This window comes from Sinohyriopsis cumingii, chromosome 12, assembly GCF_028554795.1.
Source record: "Sinohyriopsis cumingii isolate HCF-2022 chromosome 12, ASM2855479v2, whole genome shotgun sequence".
NCBI classification, from domain to species: Eukaryota; Metazoa; Mollusca; class Bivalvia; order Unionida; family Unionidae; genus Sinohyriopsis; species Sinohyriopsis cumingii.
Window position 1 is genome coordinate 12,407,088 of NC_142972.1, and position 17,721 is coordinate 12,424,808.

The 17,721-nt window shown below is 35.0% G+C and overlaps 1 protein-coding gene across 1 annotated transcript in view; it reads left to right on the forward strand.

Moving 5' to 3' along the window:
* Positions 1-17,721, forward strand: part of LOC149786015 (E3 ubiquitin-protein ligase rnf213-alpha-like) — a 431,187-nt gene that overhangs the window by 15,161 nt on the left and 398,305 nt on the right. Inside the window, exons 5-7 of the mRNA XM_089978093.1 lie at positions 6,574-6,626; positions 10,381-10,527; positions 11,947-12,152. Of these exons, the coding sequence (XP_089834219.1) occupies positions 6,574-6,626; positions 10,381-10,527; positions 11,947-12,152 (406 nt within the window). The remainder of the gene's footprint in view (positions 1-6,573; positions 6,627-10,380; positions 10,528-11,946; positions 12,153-17,721) is intronic.

Here is a 17,721-nt window from a genome sequence, read left to right on the forward strand (position 1 = left end):
ATTGCTCTATGGCTAGTTCAGTGCCATTGTGCTCAGTTGCTATTATAGACCCAGGGTAGTCTATAGCCAAGAAACAGTCCATATCTATCATAGATCCCAGTATGACTGGTACCTTACAGATCCATCTAAGTTCATCGCTGATAAATGTTGGATGGCTCCAGTACGATCCATCATGACTTATTTCTGGTACTGGCTACTGCAAAGTTTTAGTCCTAGATGCCTGGATCTTGAATTGTTAAAGATGCATATTATAATATTGGAAACAAAAGAAGCAGATTTTGCCTTGGTTTCATTTGGACTGAAGTTTGCCATTTTATGTTGATTGTGTATGGTCATTGCAGATTCTTATATAGCTTTTTTTTAGGCTTAAGGGGATAGTTGATGGTGATCCAGCATCATGTATCCTGCTTTGGCACCATCACACTGGCATCAACATCGCAGATTGCATGGGCATAACATAGTATATGACTATATGACCCTTGTAGGTCTGTGGTCACAATAGTGCCACTGTTCCTAAGCACCATGATAGAGCTATGGTCAGTATAATGCCACAGTATCTAGGTACCATTCATGGCTTCAGTTCTTTTAAGGAATTTCATCTCAGTCCAAGTATTCCTTTATGTACTGGGTCTCTTCAGTGCGACAGTTGTTCTTGGGCAGACTGTTAATGAGGCCATGATAAATGATACTGTTTTCCCATTGATGACTGAAGCTTTGCCTTTTGGAACAAACAGCCATGGTTTCCATGTATGAGGTCACATGTCAGCAAATTGGAGAACCACACTTGGTTTACAGAAGGTGTTCCCTTGCAGGTTCACCTTCCAGGAATAATGATTTGTATGGATGCAATCATAGTGGGCTGGGATGCCCACCTCCTGCCATCATTTCAGAAGGCCAGATGATTGTAGCCCACTCATTATCAACAATTTCATATCTGTATTCTCAGAGATGAAAGCCATTGTGAAAGCATTTCATTGGTGGAACTTTATGGAAAGGGTGTACTCATTCTATCTGACAATTCCACTGTGGTCAGTTGTCTAAGAAGGCGGGGTGGGTGGGAGGGGCCAAATCCCCAGACCTCTGTGTTATGACTCTAGGTCTTCAATTATATAACAGAAATAAGCAAAACCAACAAATAACTTATTTCTCTAATTTACAAAATTTGCAAAATCTTGCTTCTCCCAACTATTTTAGCCTAGAATAACGTAAAATCATGATTTGTAGGAACGCCCCCGTTTGCACGCTTGGTACTTGTTCGCGCTTTTGGAGTGTATGTTTCTTCCGAAGCTGGTGATGCACATGCCCGAAACCATGTCCTCGATTGCTTGGTGGAAAACTTGTAGAGAGAGCTCCACTATCAAATTACACATTGCAAAAACTTATTATTTCCCTTTAGATCCAAGCATCAGATACCAACTACTAAGCTAAACTATAAGAAGATAAGCTGGTGCATATAAAAGTCCTTGGTATTTTTATTAATATTTCATGCATGTGAGACAGTAGTGTTGGGAAACTCACGATATATTCATTCTATACACGTCCAATACAGGCAAATAAATCTACGACATGTACGAAAGAAGTACATCAAAATGCTATTGGAAATACGCATGAATTCATTGTAGAGTTGTACCGAAATTGCTAATTATCTGACCCATCCGTAAAGTTAAAATAGTCCTGTTTGCGGCAAGATTTTATACATGTAAAGATATTGAAAAGACATCCTTGATATGCAAAATTTATTTTTTAAATGAGCTATATCTGCCCCTATTTCATCATTTGCCTGCTTAGTATTCAAACAGGAGAGAACAGATGTGAATTAAGTGAAAAATCCTGTTAAGGTGAGATCGAATTATCACTAACCGAATTTGGAAGTTATATGCACAGAACTTAGTAGATATATAGAAAGATAAATATATTATACAGAAGTCAAACATTTATCATCAAGATGATCAGTCCCAAAATGAAACATTTAATTACAGCAATATGTTTTTCATTATCATGCTCTTAAGACCTGTGACTAAACATGCAAGCAATCATAAACTGTTGATTGCATTCAATGTTCTTTTAAATGTATATACTTGCTTCAGTTGGTGATTGGATGACTTTGCTGAACATATCATGAATTATATTTGTATCAATAGTTCTGTTGTAAACGAAGTCTTATTAAAACAACACACAACATGTAAATGCAAAATGTCAATCTATATTGCTTTCCCAAATTTAAAGAGGTTTTTAACAATAGCCAAAATGCTCAGGATGTTCTACTGGACCAACTTGTATTTATAACTTAACAGAACATTTTTTTAGAGCTGCATTAGACTGTAATATTCTTGCTCATTTAGTCTTTTTTCAGTATGTTTAATACAGAAGGCGACGTGGGAAAAAATCTGTTTAAAACTTCCAATCAGCGATACAAAACACCTTTACGTGGTACCTTGAATTAGCAAATGTATAAACTAAGTCATTTGGAAGGTGAACCAAAAGAGTGTTGTGCCATTAAAGTATATTCTTGTTCATTCATGGCTCCAAAACAATAAAACAGGATAAACTGTTTGTAAAAAGGTATTAGACAATTATCCCCATCCACTAAATCTATGCATACATCTACTCTCCTAGAACTCTGTTCTTCATTTCTGCAATTACTGAACTTTAAAGCTTTTTAGGAGGTTTCAACTCAGTTAACATAGATAAGTTGTTGCTGTTGTTGTTGTTATCGATGTTTTAGTCTATCATTATACTTTGTGTTGAGGATGAGATAAAACACTATACAGATTACAACAGAAATAATGTTGTATGCATCATCAATTTATTCAGCCAGAGTGACTTGAAAATTAAAAGGCTTCGTGAAATACACAATATGGGTAACACAAACATTCGTTCTTATTTTCAACTTTACATCTGCACATGCCCGAGAGAGAGAGAGAGAGAGAGAAGATTTTTATGCGTATTATGCAACAAAGATATTACTATATTTTGTCAAAAAGCGAATAGTCATTGCCGATAAGGCAAGCTTACTGCCATAAGTGCTCAAATCCAGCCAGATAGTATTGCTGTAAGCCAAGGGTATTTGCTTGACCAAGCGGTGTCAAACACTGGCACGATTCCACTAGACATCATGAGTTTACCTCAAATTTCCAAAAACTTCTATACAACTTCAGTTATAAATTAGAAAGCCCGATGTGCCCATTCAACACATAAATTTTTCGCTAATTAATGCAAGACCACAAATCTAAAAATTTGCCAGATATCTATCAACCACACATCTACATGGTTTCTTTTCATCAACTTTCCATACCGTCAGCAGTTCATGCCATAGAAACTATACAACTATCCTCTACCACAGGGAACTATTTTTACTGCACCACCTTAGGCCAGTCAATTCATGGTTTCAAGGCACATTTCGTCAGTACAACTGCGTCACGTTTGCCACCATGGCAACATAAACGGTATCTGCCGAGTCCCTTCTTGTTTATTCCTTTGTGTAATTTACCGGTCTCCTAGCGTAAATACTGCCACTGCAGTCACACAACCAATGTACAGCATTAAGTTTTAATAGGGACTATATTACTCCAGGGACACCCTTGAGGTTTTGACCTGAATTCACTAAAAGTCAACCATGGCATCATGGAAACTCACTAACACTTCACTCCGTGGCGTTTGTTCCTGCTAAATGGCTAATTATTTCGGGCTAAGGAATATTTCCATTGCTTCGAGTTCCAATAATCAAACAAGTAATCACACAAATCTAAGAATTCCTTAAAACGGGGCGCTGTAACCAAATGCGCATATTCCAAATTTATTACGATATGATCTCCAAAGTGGTGGATTACTCCAAAGTGTGTTATGTCATACTAAAGTCTAATTGCAGGACAATCAGTCAATCAATAAATTCATCAGTCAGTCAATAACAACAACATATATATTCAAAAAATAATGTAATTGCCCTAAAGAACAGTTGTAGATGAAACCCTTAAGGAGGTTAAAGTTACTTAATACTAGTATGTGATTTAGATTTGATTTTAACATAGCTTTAACAATCTTTCAGTCATATCACTACAGTGTCTGCAGGGTGGCAGTTTATAGTGATGTCGATCATTGGGGCATTACGCTGCAGACATGTAGCATTATGTCCCACGCAGTCACATTATTTTTACACCAGGCCGACTAGTCATAACACTAATGTCCTAATTCTGAGTGCCTAGCGAGGCAGCTGTTAGTACCATTGTCATGTCTTTGTTATGTCTCTGCCTTGGTTCAAACCTGCAACCTCCCGCATCCGAGGCAGATTCTCTAACCACTAGGCCACCTGAGTGGTCATACTGATTGTTAAGACTGGATTAGATGTGCAAATATGTCCTTCTTGGTCATAATGTACCAATGTCCACGGTCTCTGTGATTTTGTCAAATAGTGTGCGTCCTTAGTTTGTATGGATTATACAGAATATTTGTGTAAACGTGTGCGTCCTCGCTTGCATTGCTAAATTTCATATTCCTTAGAACTGATAATACAGTTCTCTCCTTGATACATCACCATTTGCTATTAATGTACTGCCTCATATCGCCAGAACAAGTGTCCTCAGTACACGGTTCCATACGCAAGTCCTCAATATCCACCAAATACAAGAATGTGTGTGTGTGTACTGTCTTGAAATCAGAAGATTCAAAGGTACAGTGTACATACTATACATATATTTTATTTATACCGATACTTGCATTTCCAACACAGTTAAGATGACTACAAGCAACTGTGTATTGATGGAATCAATGAACTCTGAACTGCCATGTCCAGTGTCCTCTACAAAATGTAGTTCTTAACCTTTTGCGAATAATCACACTCACCTTTGCAAATTAATAAGTTGCTTTTTTTAGTTTTTGAACTTCTATTTTCATTCATATTTATTAAATTAACATGAGACAAATTTATGATTTAAACAAGAAACATGGATTAAATGAAGAAAGTAGAACATTACAGACAACATGGCTAACTACTTGAATATTGAACATGATGGCTTTCACATACCAACTAGCATATTATGGCAAGTTGGAAATTTAAACTAAGCGAAATGAGGAACCAACAAGAGGTAATTCAAGCATTTATATGTATTTACAATTCATCTAAGTCATTGTTGTGATTTAGTTAACATTGCTACCAACCATACAATTGTTTCCGCCCTCGATTTGTAACTTTCCCCTTTCTATTGCTTTTTGTGACTACATTGTTCCATCATTCATAGGTCCAGAGACATTGTTGCATGACAGAGACAAAAATATAGCATGCTCGTTTTTTGATGGTTTTTCACTGGTATCTTCCGATGAAAGTACAGAGAGAGAGAGATGTGGTGGTGGAGTTTGAGAGACTTAACATAGAGGCATTTATTCATTGCCCATCCCTATTTTTCTTTCATGCTCAATTAGTCTGCTCCATTACCAACCCTCACAGTCATAGAGAAAGGTTGAAAAAGGGTAGAGCAGTTTTTGGACATTTAATATTAAATAATAGATTTTTAGACCAATAATAATCGGTTTTATAAAACATGAAGAAAGAAATAAGAATAAACAAAGCATTAAATAGATAACACATGTGTATTCCTCCTTACCAATAAATGTGCAGTGCAAATCTTGAAAAGCTACTGCAACTTTGTATATTGGTATTTTGAACATTATTAAAATCCCATGGGACCTTTAAACATAACCATTATGATGGTCCAAGTTCTTGTAGTTTATTTGGTGCAATTCTTTTTCTCTTACTTCACATACTTCCCCATATTCTCTCCCTTATGAATGAAAGAGAGAGAGAGAGAGGTCAAAGGAAAAGAAGAGAGGACTTCAGTATAATTCTGCACCATGTTTAATTCATTTAGAAGACTGGGATTATTAATGTTTATATCGTTATTTTATTACATTGCTAGTGACTAATCAGTGGAAATTCATCACAGATTTGGAGAAGATAGAAGCGGTAGGCTACTGATGAAATATAACCTGATGTTAATACAATATGCGTATTAATGCACCATGGCAGATTCACAATTTGATATACCAAATGTATTGGTAATATACCCATACTTTAAAAGCCATGTTATTTTTTATATATATATATATATATATATATATATATATATATATATATATATATATATATATATATATATATATATATATATTTGCCTTTAAATCAGAGGATTTAGGTATTTAAGTTGTCCTTTCAGCATTTGTAATTCGCATATTTAAATAATTCATGAATCACTATTTGAGATTATATTTGCAGGCTCCAGAAGCTTTTATTACTGGATGGACATGAACACTGTATTTTTGTGGTCATTTGTTATTTGTTTTTGCATTTTTTAAAATTTTGCATAAGTACCCTATTTATTCATATATTTGGTAGATAAAATATTGTTTTGAATTATCCATAATTTTTATTTCATGATTGTGTGTATGTGTGATTGTGGACTATCTCTGCTTTTAGTGCATTCTGCAGGGTATGCAGTTGGGGAGTTGCTTCATTGCAAATCCTGTTAAATACTTGACTGAACACACAACATATGTTATTTTGTTCCTCAATATTTTTTTCAGGCTAAAGATAGTAACAACAAGAATACAAATAAAGAAGGAATGATTGGCCCTGAGTAAGTAAAACTTCTTTTTCTTTATTTTTTACATACATTATTGAAAATAAAGATATAACAGTAATATTTCTGCTGTAATTGTTATCAGCAATTTTCATAAAGTTATATATACTGTAGTTTTCATAAATTTCTAACATAATGAAGTGTGTATATATATATATATATATATATATATATATATATATATATATATATATATATATATATATATATATATATACCACAGATCACAGCTTTGCAACTTTCTAAAGTTGAGCTCAGACTGCCAAATGATCAAAGTGGTTAAGTGGCCAAAGCACTCACTGTTTCAGATAGCTGCCATCTCACCTCTGTATGAATGTGTTTGAGTCTCGGGCTTGACCAATGTGGGTACATGAAAAAAGTTTGCCATTAGATTTGGGTCAGTTGGTAGTTCTTTCTGGGGTTTTCCAGGCTGTTCCACCACCAGTTACACTGGCTTGCCATGTATAGCCTATCTTGTGCTGAAAAAATGGCATTAAACCTCATAACAACCAACCAAAAATATTAACACAAACATTCTCTTTTTGTAAACAAAAGCCATATGCCTTAAAGTGCATAATGGTTCAGGTTTTACATACCAGGAAGAGTCAGTCTGTCAGGAATGGGGGTACAGTACTAATGTTTAATTAATTACAAATTTTGCAGTCATATGAATGCCAGGCATTAGTATTTCTTTTGTTATGTATTGTGGTTAGATTCATTGCTCCCACTTTATAATGCAAATCAAGCATGTGAGTAGCAGCACATGGGTCTCTCCTTTACAACAACCCACAGATTCTCCACCTTATCTTAAGGGATCAATCTGACAGGACCAGTTTTTGAGCAAGGTTGAAACATTGTCCAAGCTAGGGAGGCAACCTCCTTCCATTTTTTGCAATGCAAAGTGGAGAATCATCTGTGATTGATGCAGTAGGAAATGCATTGATCCTCTGTCTCACTTTAAGTGTAATTGCAAATTTTAGTTTCATATTTTTCCAGAAAAGATAATGTTTGGTGCTCACTATCTAGGGCTATTGGATCACTCTGATTCTGAAGGTCTTTAGGGTTTCTGCCATTGGATCAGACCCTCATCTTTTTCATTAGATATTTTGAGCTTCAGAGACTGGTATTTCTGTCACTAATCATGTGTTCTTTTGGAGTTGTCAAAACTCCCTTATGAATTTTGAGTGAAGGTTTTCTTCAAGAACTTTACCCGTCAGACCATTTTCCTGCTCTCCTTAACTTTAGCAAGGAGAATGAGCAGGCTTCATGCCATGTCAGTGGAAATGCTTGTTTACAGTTCAGAAGGAGTTAATTATGATTCAATTTCTCTTTGCAAACTTGGATTTCTGGATAAAAATCGGCTACCTTCAGTAGATACACTTCTTGATGAGATCCACAGTCTCAGACATATTTGTTCAGAGGATGATCAAGATAGGCTTCTTTGTCAGTTAGGCAAAGATAGCTGTTGCAATCATCTTGAAAAATTTGGTTATTGCTTTTCTTCTTGATGAAAGGTAATAGCAGAATGGAAGTTTCTCCATAACACTTTTTATGATGTCTGCTTGGTCCAGAATGTAAATGGTGCAGATCTAAATGCCAATATGTACACCAATATTGGCTATCATTAAGATCTTTTTGTTAGTACTCCTTCACGATGGATGGTCATATTGACATGGGCTTTTACCAAAATATTTCTTGTGATGTCAAGTTGGTTCAAAATGAAAATAGTGCTGATCTGACATCCATTATGCCTTATGCTGCCATCTTGAAAATCTTGTTATTGTTACTCCTTCTACATAGACAGTCATATCAACATGTGGTATTCACCAAAAAGACTTCTTAGGATGTCTAGTTTGGTCTAAATGAAACTGGTGCTGTACTGACATTAGATATGCTTGCCATGGAAGCCATGTTGAAAATATTGTTATTGCTACTTCTCCTTGATGGATGCCGTGGGTTTTTCATGAAAAGACTCTTTATATGGGGAAACTGTACTAAATATGAGCTTGACAGGATTTATAAACTTCAGAAATGAACAGCATACATAATTTTAGATGCATCGTGTGATCATCCCTCAAAAGAATTATTTACAGAACTCAACTGGTTCATAATATATGACAGGATAGATTTTCACAAGGCAGTTCTTTTACAAAAATGTTTACATGGAATGGCACCAGAGTATCTTCAGGACTTATTCAGGCCTTTTTCAACACAATACCAGTTGAGATCAATATCACATGGAAACCTTCTACTACCTAAACCAAGAACAGAACAATTTAAAAAGAACTTCCAATACTCTGGTACAGTTATATGGAACAAGCTTCCACTACATGCAAAATCTGCTGAAAATATTAGAGTATTTAAGAAGAGATATCATGAGCATGTATGTGTTTCTAATAGATAATGGAATTTAGTATTTTAATACTAAACATGTTTAAAAAAACAGTAATTAATACTCTCTTCATATAAGGTGCATTGTTATACTCTCCTTAGAGGCCCTCAGGGGAGAATAGTCCTTGACTAATGAGTCACCTTCTATAAATAAAGCATTATTATTATTAGTATTATGTCATTTGGTCCTAAATGACAATGGTGCTGATCTGACATCTAGTTTACCCATCAGCCATTTTGGAAATCTTGTTATTGCTACTTCTATATGGATTGTCTTAATGAAATGGGATTTTCATGAAATGACTTCTTATGTTGGGCCTAAAGAAAGTGGTCCTGATCTGTCTAGTGTATGGCTGTTGAAGTAGCCAGTTTGAAAAGCTTGTTATTACTCAAGAATATTACAGATGGTTTCAACATCAGCAGTTAAAAATAGGAAATGATCTTACCTTGCTTTCCTAGAAATTCTTTTCAAACAAACATAGGGCATTAGTTGCTTGGAGAGACTCTTGTTTACAAATCTCATTCAACCAGACTTTAGCATGGCTCCATAATCTATGTCATATGAAGGTCTGGTAAAATCTTTAATTGATTTTTGTTACCTGGAGCAGGTGTTTTGGCCCATCTTTTAAGAAGTGAAACTTCAAAGACATTTCTTGATATCTCAGATTTATCTAGACATAGTTTCTGAATCTTGCAAGCCTAAATATTGTAAGCTTTAAAGGATTTAGGAAACGTTACTTTGCGTAAAAGAATTCTGTTGTAGGAAGACTTATCGTGGATGTCTTGAAATTCTTGTTGGTGAGTAGAGTGTGAGTCAGTGTGATGGATTGTTGCTGTTCTAAGTAGAAGAAAAGTGTAGTAAGTGTTGAGTTGTTCCACAGATCAAAAACTGAAATGAGCTGGTCATGAGCTGTATGTGTTTATGTTATAAATTTTTAGTAAATTTTAACTTAAATTGTAGTGAAAATATTATGCTTGATAAAAATTTTTATTATACAGTATTGTACTTATTTTACAATTGAAATATATCCAGTAACAGCAGAAAGCAGTGATGATATACAAACATTTCCAAGTTTACATTGTTTTTAGTTTTCCAGACTTCTAAAATTTTTGTAGAATATTTCAGTAAATATATACTATTCCGAAGTATACTTTATTGAAAAAATAGCTTGCAAGTTATTCTAACACTTATACCTTGGGCAAAAACTTGTAACTGTATCTCTACATTATATCTGCATGCATTATATTCTTCTGTGACAGTATTTTTGGGGTATCTATTGTCTTTCATAATGAAATTATAATTTAAAAACTTTGAATGTTTTAAATATTATACCAGATGGCTCTTTTTGGTTTATTTCAGGGATGAAAAACATATTACTGTTCATTTCCATATCCTTGTTTCACCGGATTTTAAACTGGATTTGAAGGAACACAATGTGCTAATTAAAATTGGTCTTGAAGAGTTTGGCGGCTTTAATTCCAATGATCATCAGATGACTCATGTAAGGTAATTACTTTTTAATTTTTCATTTATAAAAATGTTATATTAGAGGCATTTTTTAAAATATTTAATAAATGGTTTCATTTCTTGATTTGCTTGGAACTGATTGCAGACTTTTTCTTTTATCTTTTAGTGCCTAATTAGACTTCAGTTGTAAAGATGACATAATAAGATAGACATATATGTAACTGTAATCACAACATAAATTGTGTGTTGAAAAGATAAACAGGTCATTTTCAGACAAACTAAACAAACGTTTGTGCAGATGAAATTAGTTTACCTCCATTCGCTGTAATGAAGTGTCTAAGAGATACATTATGTAGAATCTATAGTCTGTTATGAATAGATTTATATTCTAACAAGGAGGAATTAAAAATTAGGTGAATTAACTATGGAACAGATGTGTAGGTTTTGGTGAAAATAGCAACAATATTTTATGATAAATATGTTATTTTGGTGCAGTGCAGATCAAACATAATTTCTCTGACCATGTTTTTTTATTGCTGTGCTTTAATAGTTACAAGTACCCATTGGATAAATGCTGGTGAAAGTCTACAAGGGAATGAGTGTAGATGTAGAAAATACAGCAGTAATTTGCACAATTTCTTAGCTTACTTCCACAAAGTAGAGGACAGTTAATGTAAACAAACTCTGATATTGGTGTTAGCATGCACACATGTTAGCTAATTTAAAGCATAGCATGTATGCACCAGTAACTCACTGGAACCATTTACTGCAGAACTGACACTTATTTTTAGTCCAGTGCAGAATTTTTTAAAAGTTCCAAATGAAAATTATTCCTTGCTGTTAGTGTTCATTTTTAAATGGGCTTGATAAAACAGCAATGCACAGTCAGGAGCAAAAAACAATCATGCAGTAGCTGGTTGCATGTTGCAACTGGTGCAGACATTATCATGACATCTCAACCATTTTGGTTTACCTTTGGAAATGGGAAAAGGGAGCCATCTTTGAAATGTGAATTTATCCTTGTTTAAATGTTATCTTTTTTACATTAAATTTTATTATATGTACTGCACATCTTATTTCAGAATTTGACTCATTTTGTTTCTCAAAACAAGACTTAATTTACTCTTGGAAACTTTTATAGATCTTTCAAGCTGTAGTATTGTAGTTTTTTTAGTAGATCAGCATGTCACATCTAATATTAAACTAAAACATCCTTTGTGTGTGCCAGCATTTATTCATTGAATAGTATTTATGGCTTGTATGAAGTTGAATTTTATAATTGTTGACTGCTATAGTATATTATACAATTGTGCTAAATTCCAGGCAATATTTATGCTGAAAATACTATATTTATGCATGAATTTAAAATTCATTACCTCAACAATTGCTAATTTCGGTCTCATGAAAATTAAAAAAATATTGTAGTTGTTAAGAGAGAAATATCTATATTTGTTCTAGGAAGGTAAAAGAATATGATGAGATGCACATTTGCAAGAAAATAAAAAGAGAAGCTGTGTTTGAGAAGGGTTTTTTGTACAAATACGCCATTTTGAAGAAGAAGAAAAGCAAAATTAAGGTGCAGTGGGAGTACTACTATATGTATGGGTTGACAAGTGTCTATACTAACAGATTTTTGAAGCCATCACATGAATACAAAAACAGGAGTAAGTAGAATGATTTTGCCTTTTATTACAGTAGCTATATAAGTTATTACAGGGCAGTCTTAATTGTTTCTTTCAATAACTCGTAACTGTTATTAGCTTACAAAGCTATAATATTAGATCATAATATATATTTTTTGTGTGAGAATTTTATCTTATTTAAATTACTGAGCATCATAGTCAGTATATGAACTAGACCCTTTTCAACCAAACTGACACAGCAAAATAATAAGTATGGTATTATTTTCATATAACAACACACTTTCTAGCTTCATTACAACAATCCATCAAAAAGATTTGAAATTTATGGATTTAATATTTCTCTGCTTTCTTGTAATAACATTGTATATTGGTTAGATATTATTTGCTTCACTGATTTTTTTAAATATATTTTCACAGAAGTGTGTGTTGTTAGAAAATAACATTTAAGATCTACATAATTACATGTTTGGGCCAGATCTTCTACCACATATTATTTAGACTTTTCTTTCTATCACTTGTATATTTTCCTTAATTTATTTGACCAATGGTTTATGAAAACAGCCAATCTAATGAGATGCTTTCTGGATGCTGCAATGTCCACCATTATTATCCCAAGACAGATTCACTTGTGTTTTCAAAATGATTTTATGAAGAAGATAGAGACAGCATGGCAGTTACTCAGAAAAGGGTTAAGGTTCAATCCATTTATTAAATACACATGCCTATGAATATGCAAGAGTTTGTTGTTGGTGCAATTGATACCAACACCAGCTATTAGATGTATCCAGTATATTTTGCCTTGGACTACAACTCTATACTGGAACTACCGGGCTAGACTGAGACAGCATCAGAAAAGTCATAAACTACTGTCAGTCTAAAAATCAATGCCAGAGGTTTTGCTATCCCAACAGAAGAATTTGAAGTTGACAAATTTTAGACAACTTGGTCACACACTCCACTGGTAGCATGACCCCTGTGACATGCATTACAACCGTATATATAGTTATTAGCTAATCTCTTCTCTGGATTTTATTTGCATAGGAATGAACTTTCTTACCAATCTGGGGCAAGTTCATGTTTGTCTGGACAGGATAGACTGAATCCTGGCTCATCTGATGGCACTTGAAGCCAAAACCTGTTTTCAGCTCTCCTTTAGCTGACCCCCTTGGGACCTTGAACTCTGCAGTGGACCTAGTTCCCCTCCTTTGGTGACCTGGAGAATGCACAAGGATCCCCTGTCAGTTTTGATTTCTCTGGGACCAGATTTTCATTGCCACTTGACCTGTTGGGCCAGCTGGGACCACTTTCTGACCAGAATCCCAATGCATGTCCCTGAACCAAACTCCACTCATTTCATTCTTGTACTGCTGCATGAGATTCAGGTTGGAGTGCTCACATGGAACTAGAGGAGGTAATTCTTCAGGGCTTGGAGTTCTGGGAAGGAGCTACCCTTCATGTAGACTATTTGGAAATGAGTGATATTCTTAGCCCCACTTTGGTGTGTCAATCAAATAAGAAGTCAATGTGTGATGGTTTCCACTGACAGCATGTCAGTATTAGCATACATCAGGCCACAGTAATGTGCACATTGCTTCTTCTCTTTGAATGGCAGTTTGAAGCCTTCTTCACTAGGCAGACTCAGAAGGGATTACTCTCCTTGTTCACCCTTTTGTGGGCAAGAAAAATATACTGGTGGACAGTCTGTCCATGATAGGCAAGGTGGTCTTCATGGAATGGTCTCTGTACCAATCCATAGCAGTACGAGTTCAGACCGGTTTGGAGTCTCTTGCTTGACATATTCACAGCTAGACTAAGTGAAAGTTTTCCCTTTTATGTTTCCCTAGACCTAGATCATAGGGCCTGAATAGTGGTTCTCTGAGTCTAATGTAGGTTCATCATTGTGCTTATTGTGTCCTTTCCTTCCTTCAAAATGATTAAGCAAGTACTCCACAAAGTCAGAACTTCCACTTCCTAGCTCATTCTGTGGTCTCAACAAGTGAGGTTCAGCAATCTTCTTGACCTTTTGGTAGACGAATCCAGGACATTATCTTGTAGGAGGGACCTGCTGTCATGGTACAGTGCATCTCTATTCCACAGCAGTCAACAAATTCTCCACCTTCACACTTGGCTAACCTCAAGTGATCCATCTGATGGGATATATTTTTGACTAAAGTTGCCAACTGCATGATTCAAGCTAAGAGATGGACCACATACAATGTCTATGATGCAAGTGAAGAATCTTGTGTAACTGGTGCAGTACAAGGCACATATATTGATCCTGTTTCCAGACTTCTCATGCTGTTTGGAGAGAGATAATGTTGGTCTCTACTATTAAAGACTATCGGATAGGCCTGTGCAGCAGTCCCAGCTTCCTCAAGGATTTGGCCATTGGTCTGGATCTCATCTGTCCGATCTTTTCAAGTATTTTGAGTTGCAGAGACCAGTATCTCACTTATTAATGCCTGGATGAAATCTATTGCATGTTGTTGGCTTTGTCAAAACACTCTTATGAACCATTTGGTGAAGTTTCTTTCAAGACTGTCTTCCTGGTCTCTTTAGGGTCTTCAGAGAGTAAGAAAGATCATCATGTCTTGTCTGTAGAAAAATTTGTTATGGTTCAGTGGTAATTATAAGTTCATTGTCTACTTTGTCAGGTTTTTCGGCTAAAAAACATCTTCATTCAATAGTTCTAATCCTGTTCAAGATCCCAGATTTATCTGTGCTAGAGATATCATCTGCCCAGTTAAGGCTTTATGGTTCTATTTCAGTCTGCTCCAAAAACCGAGATGGAAGGGTAAAAACTGACTTTTCCTACCTATTAAAGGTTCCACTGATTCTCTGCATCCATCATTTTCAGGTGGATTGTCACTGAGATTCACTTTTTGTTCATTAGGATTTAAACCTATGAAGTTAGGGCTATTGGTACATCATGTGTGTATTAAAATCATTAATCACTGGAGGATGTTATGAGTTATATGCTTTGGCAGTCATATAGTACTTTCTCCTCCACTTTGGTCATTTTTTTTTTTTCCTTTTGCCAAGTACAGTGTGATCCCACTATAACATGGTAGCTGGGAGCCATAAAACATGACCGTGTTATATACCGAACCATGTTATATGCAACCAAGTCAGCTGAAGAAATGTACCCCAAAAAAATTGTGGTGGGGGTTAATAAGTGCGGGCGGTAAAATACGTGCTTCGTCGGCACAGTTACCATCTTAAATTGATGCATATTAAATGAGAAATACACCTGTAGTGAAAACAGAGAAGACATAATATAATAGTTTACTTTATTTAGAGAACCATGAATTGGTACATATATGTGAATCCTGTTTATATATAAATGTCTCATGTGTAGCATGAATAGAGTATCAACACCGTGTACTCACCTGCGAACCTCATCATATACATTGAATCCACAATACAAGCGATTCCATCGAAAATATGCACACACAGCTTTAAAATATTCAATAATTTTGTAACAGGTCATATTGGTCTGAATTCAGTGGAAAAACATAGCACAATCAAGTGACGAATAACAAAACACATTTACTTTAAAGTATGTTCCAAGTCGGTAAAAGTTAGTTTGCATTTTAAGCTGCCGTTAGTAGCGTTCGTAAGAATAGATTTTTCCCTACAAAAAGGAAACTTTCACAGCACAGTTAACGTGTTCCAGTCACATTGGAAAATGCAAAAATCCATCAGATTCCATCACTTTTATTTAAGTTTGGTACTGACATCCTTTGAAGAAAAGTTCTTTGCTGTTATTGAATGATTGTAGTTAGCTTTCTTTGATGAAGGGTGCATGTGCTATTGAAGTCACCGCTAAAGGACTTCTTTGGAGAACCAAACGAATGCCCATTTCTTACTGTGGCGGCAACATCAAATAATTGTATTGCATGATTGAGACTGGTATTTTTTCCATTTGCTGAGTACGTTTTCATAACAGTCGGTGCTTCAAAGGTAATCTGTTTCCTTTGAAATTTCAGCAAACTATTTTATCTGGGTACATTTTTTAAAAGGAATTGGCCATCGTTTAGACTATTCTAGTTACTGTCCCTCCATGCCTACTGAATAAACCAATAAGTAAGATGTATTTTTAAAAATTTACATTTTGTGGTAGCAGCGTGATGCTGCCTTCCATGCATGCATCTGAAAATTAACAATGGTTAACGGACGATAGAGACGCAGGTGTTCTGATGACAGGGATTATTACAGAAAACGTGAGTGTTCTGAAGGATTTAATTCTGAGTGAAAAGAGAAGGAATTTTACTTACTATCCACATACAAATGTCAGTCTTTGTAAATATATTAATTACTGGCGAGCAGCCAAAAATCCGATGAAAGATAGATTACGAGACAATGCCTCGTCCGGTTGATCTCCGTTACCAGAAATGTCAACAACAAAAAAGCGGATATTTCACAAAATACAGAAATCATACTAGATGTCAGGATAAGCGGATTATGAACTAACAATGCACTGTTTAGATGGTTTGTCAGTATGGAGAAAGAATTTGTTTATGTAACAATAGATAAATTTCAATGCATTTTATATCCAGTTTGTGGCTTCCTTTCATGGGGCCTCTGAATTTCTGCACTCCAAACCAATAAAAAGCCACATGGTATGTTTTGCAGCCAATAAGGATAAACAATCCAAGTTTGCGACATTGGCAAAGACCTACACGATCCCAGAATAAACTTTTTATGCATTTTTTCTTCTTCTTTTCTTCTTACTTTTAAAAAGAAGAAAATACTTTTTCGTGTACGAGAAAAATGCATATAAAATTTCAGGAGCCAAGCCATGATTGTCTCCTACTGTAAGGGTGAATATATCTTTTATATAATGATCAGCCTGCCACTAAGCTGTATTACTGCTATTAAAGTGTATTTTTTGGAATGGTGAATTATTAAACTTGAATAATGCAATATTTACTTGTCAGAGTAGTCTGTACAAAAGTAAAAGATGACAACTTTTTGATGTGGGAGTCAGATTGGGTCCTTGTTCATTCTGTTCTAGACGTTTGGGAATTTTACATTTAATGAGAGGACGAAATTGCTAAGCATGGATGAGGGCCCTTCTTCCCAGAGGATTATATTATTAAAATTTAAAATATTGATTTATGAAGACTGTATATCAGAAACATAGTACCATGGTTCTGTTGATGTAATATTTCCACCTGTACCAACCTTTAGTTACCTCTCTCATTTAAATCTGAATTCCACCTTCTCTGTGATCTCCTCTCCACCATCATCCCCCTCCTCTCACCAAGGTCGCTCACATAACACTGGACAAGTTTTGTTGTAACGCCTTTTCTTTTTTTCCAAATTTTATGATGCAAGCAGAAAATCATCCCTCGTAAACTGTATCATCTTTACTAAGGTCACAATTGCACAAGATAAATACTGTATTCATATTTTGTGTTACATAGATGCCCTATTGTTTTCTTTCAGAAGTTTAGAAAAGTACCTAAGTGTTACATTGTAGATCTGTTTTTATCCTGTACACAAAACTATATATTATTTTAACCCAAAATTGCAAACAGAGGAATGTTCAATGACATTTCTTAGTTATACTCCGAGTATTAACTGT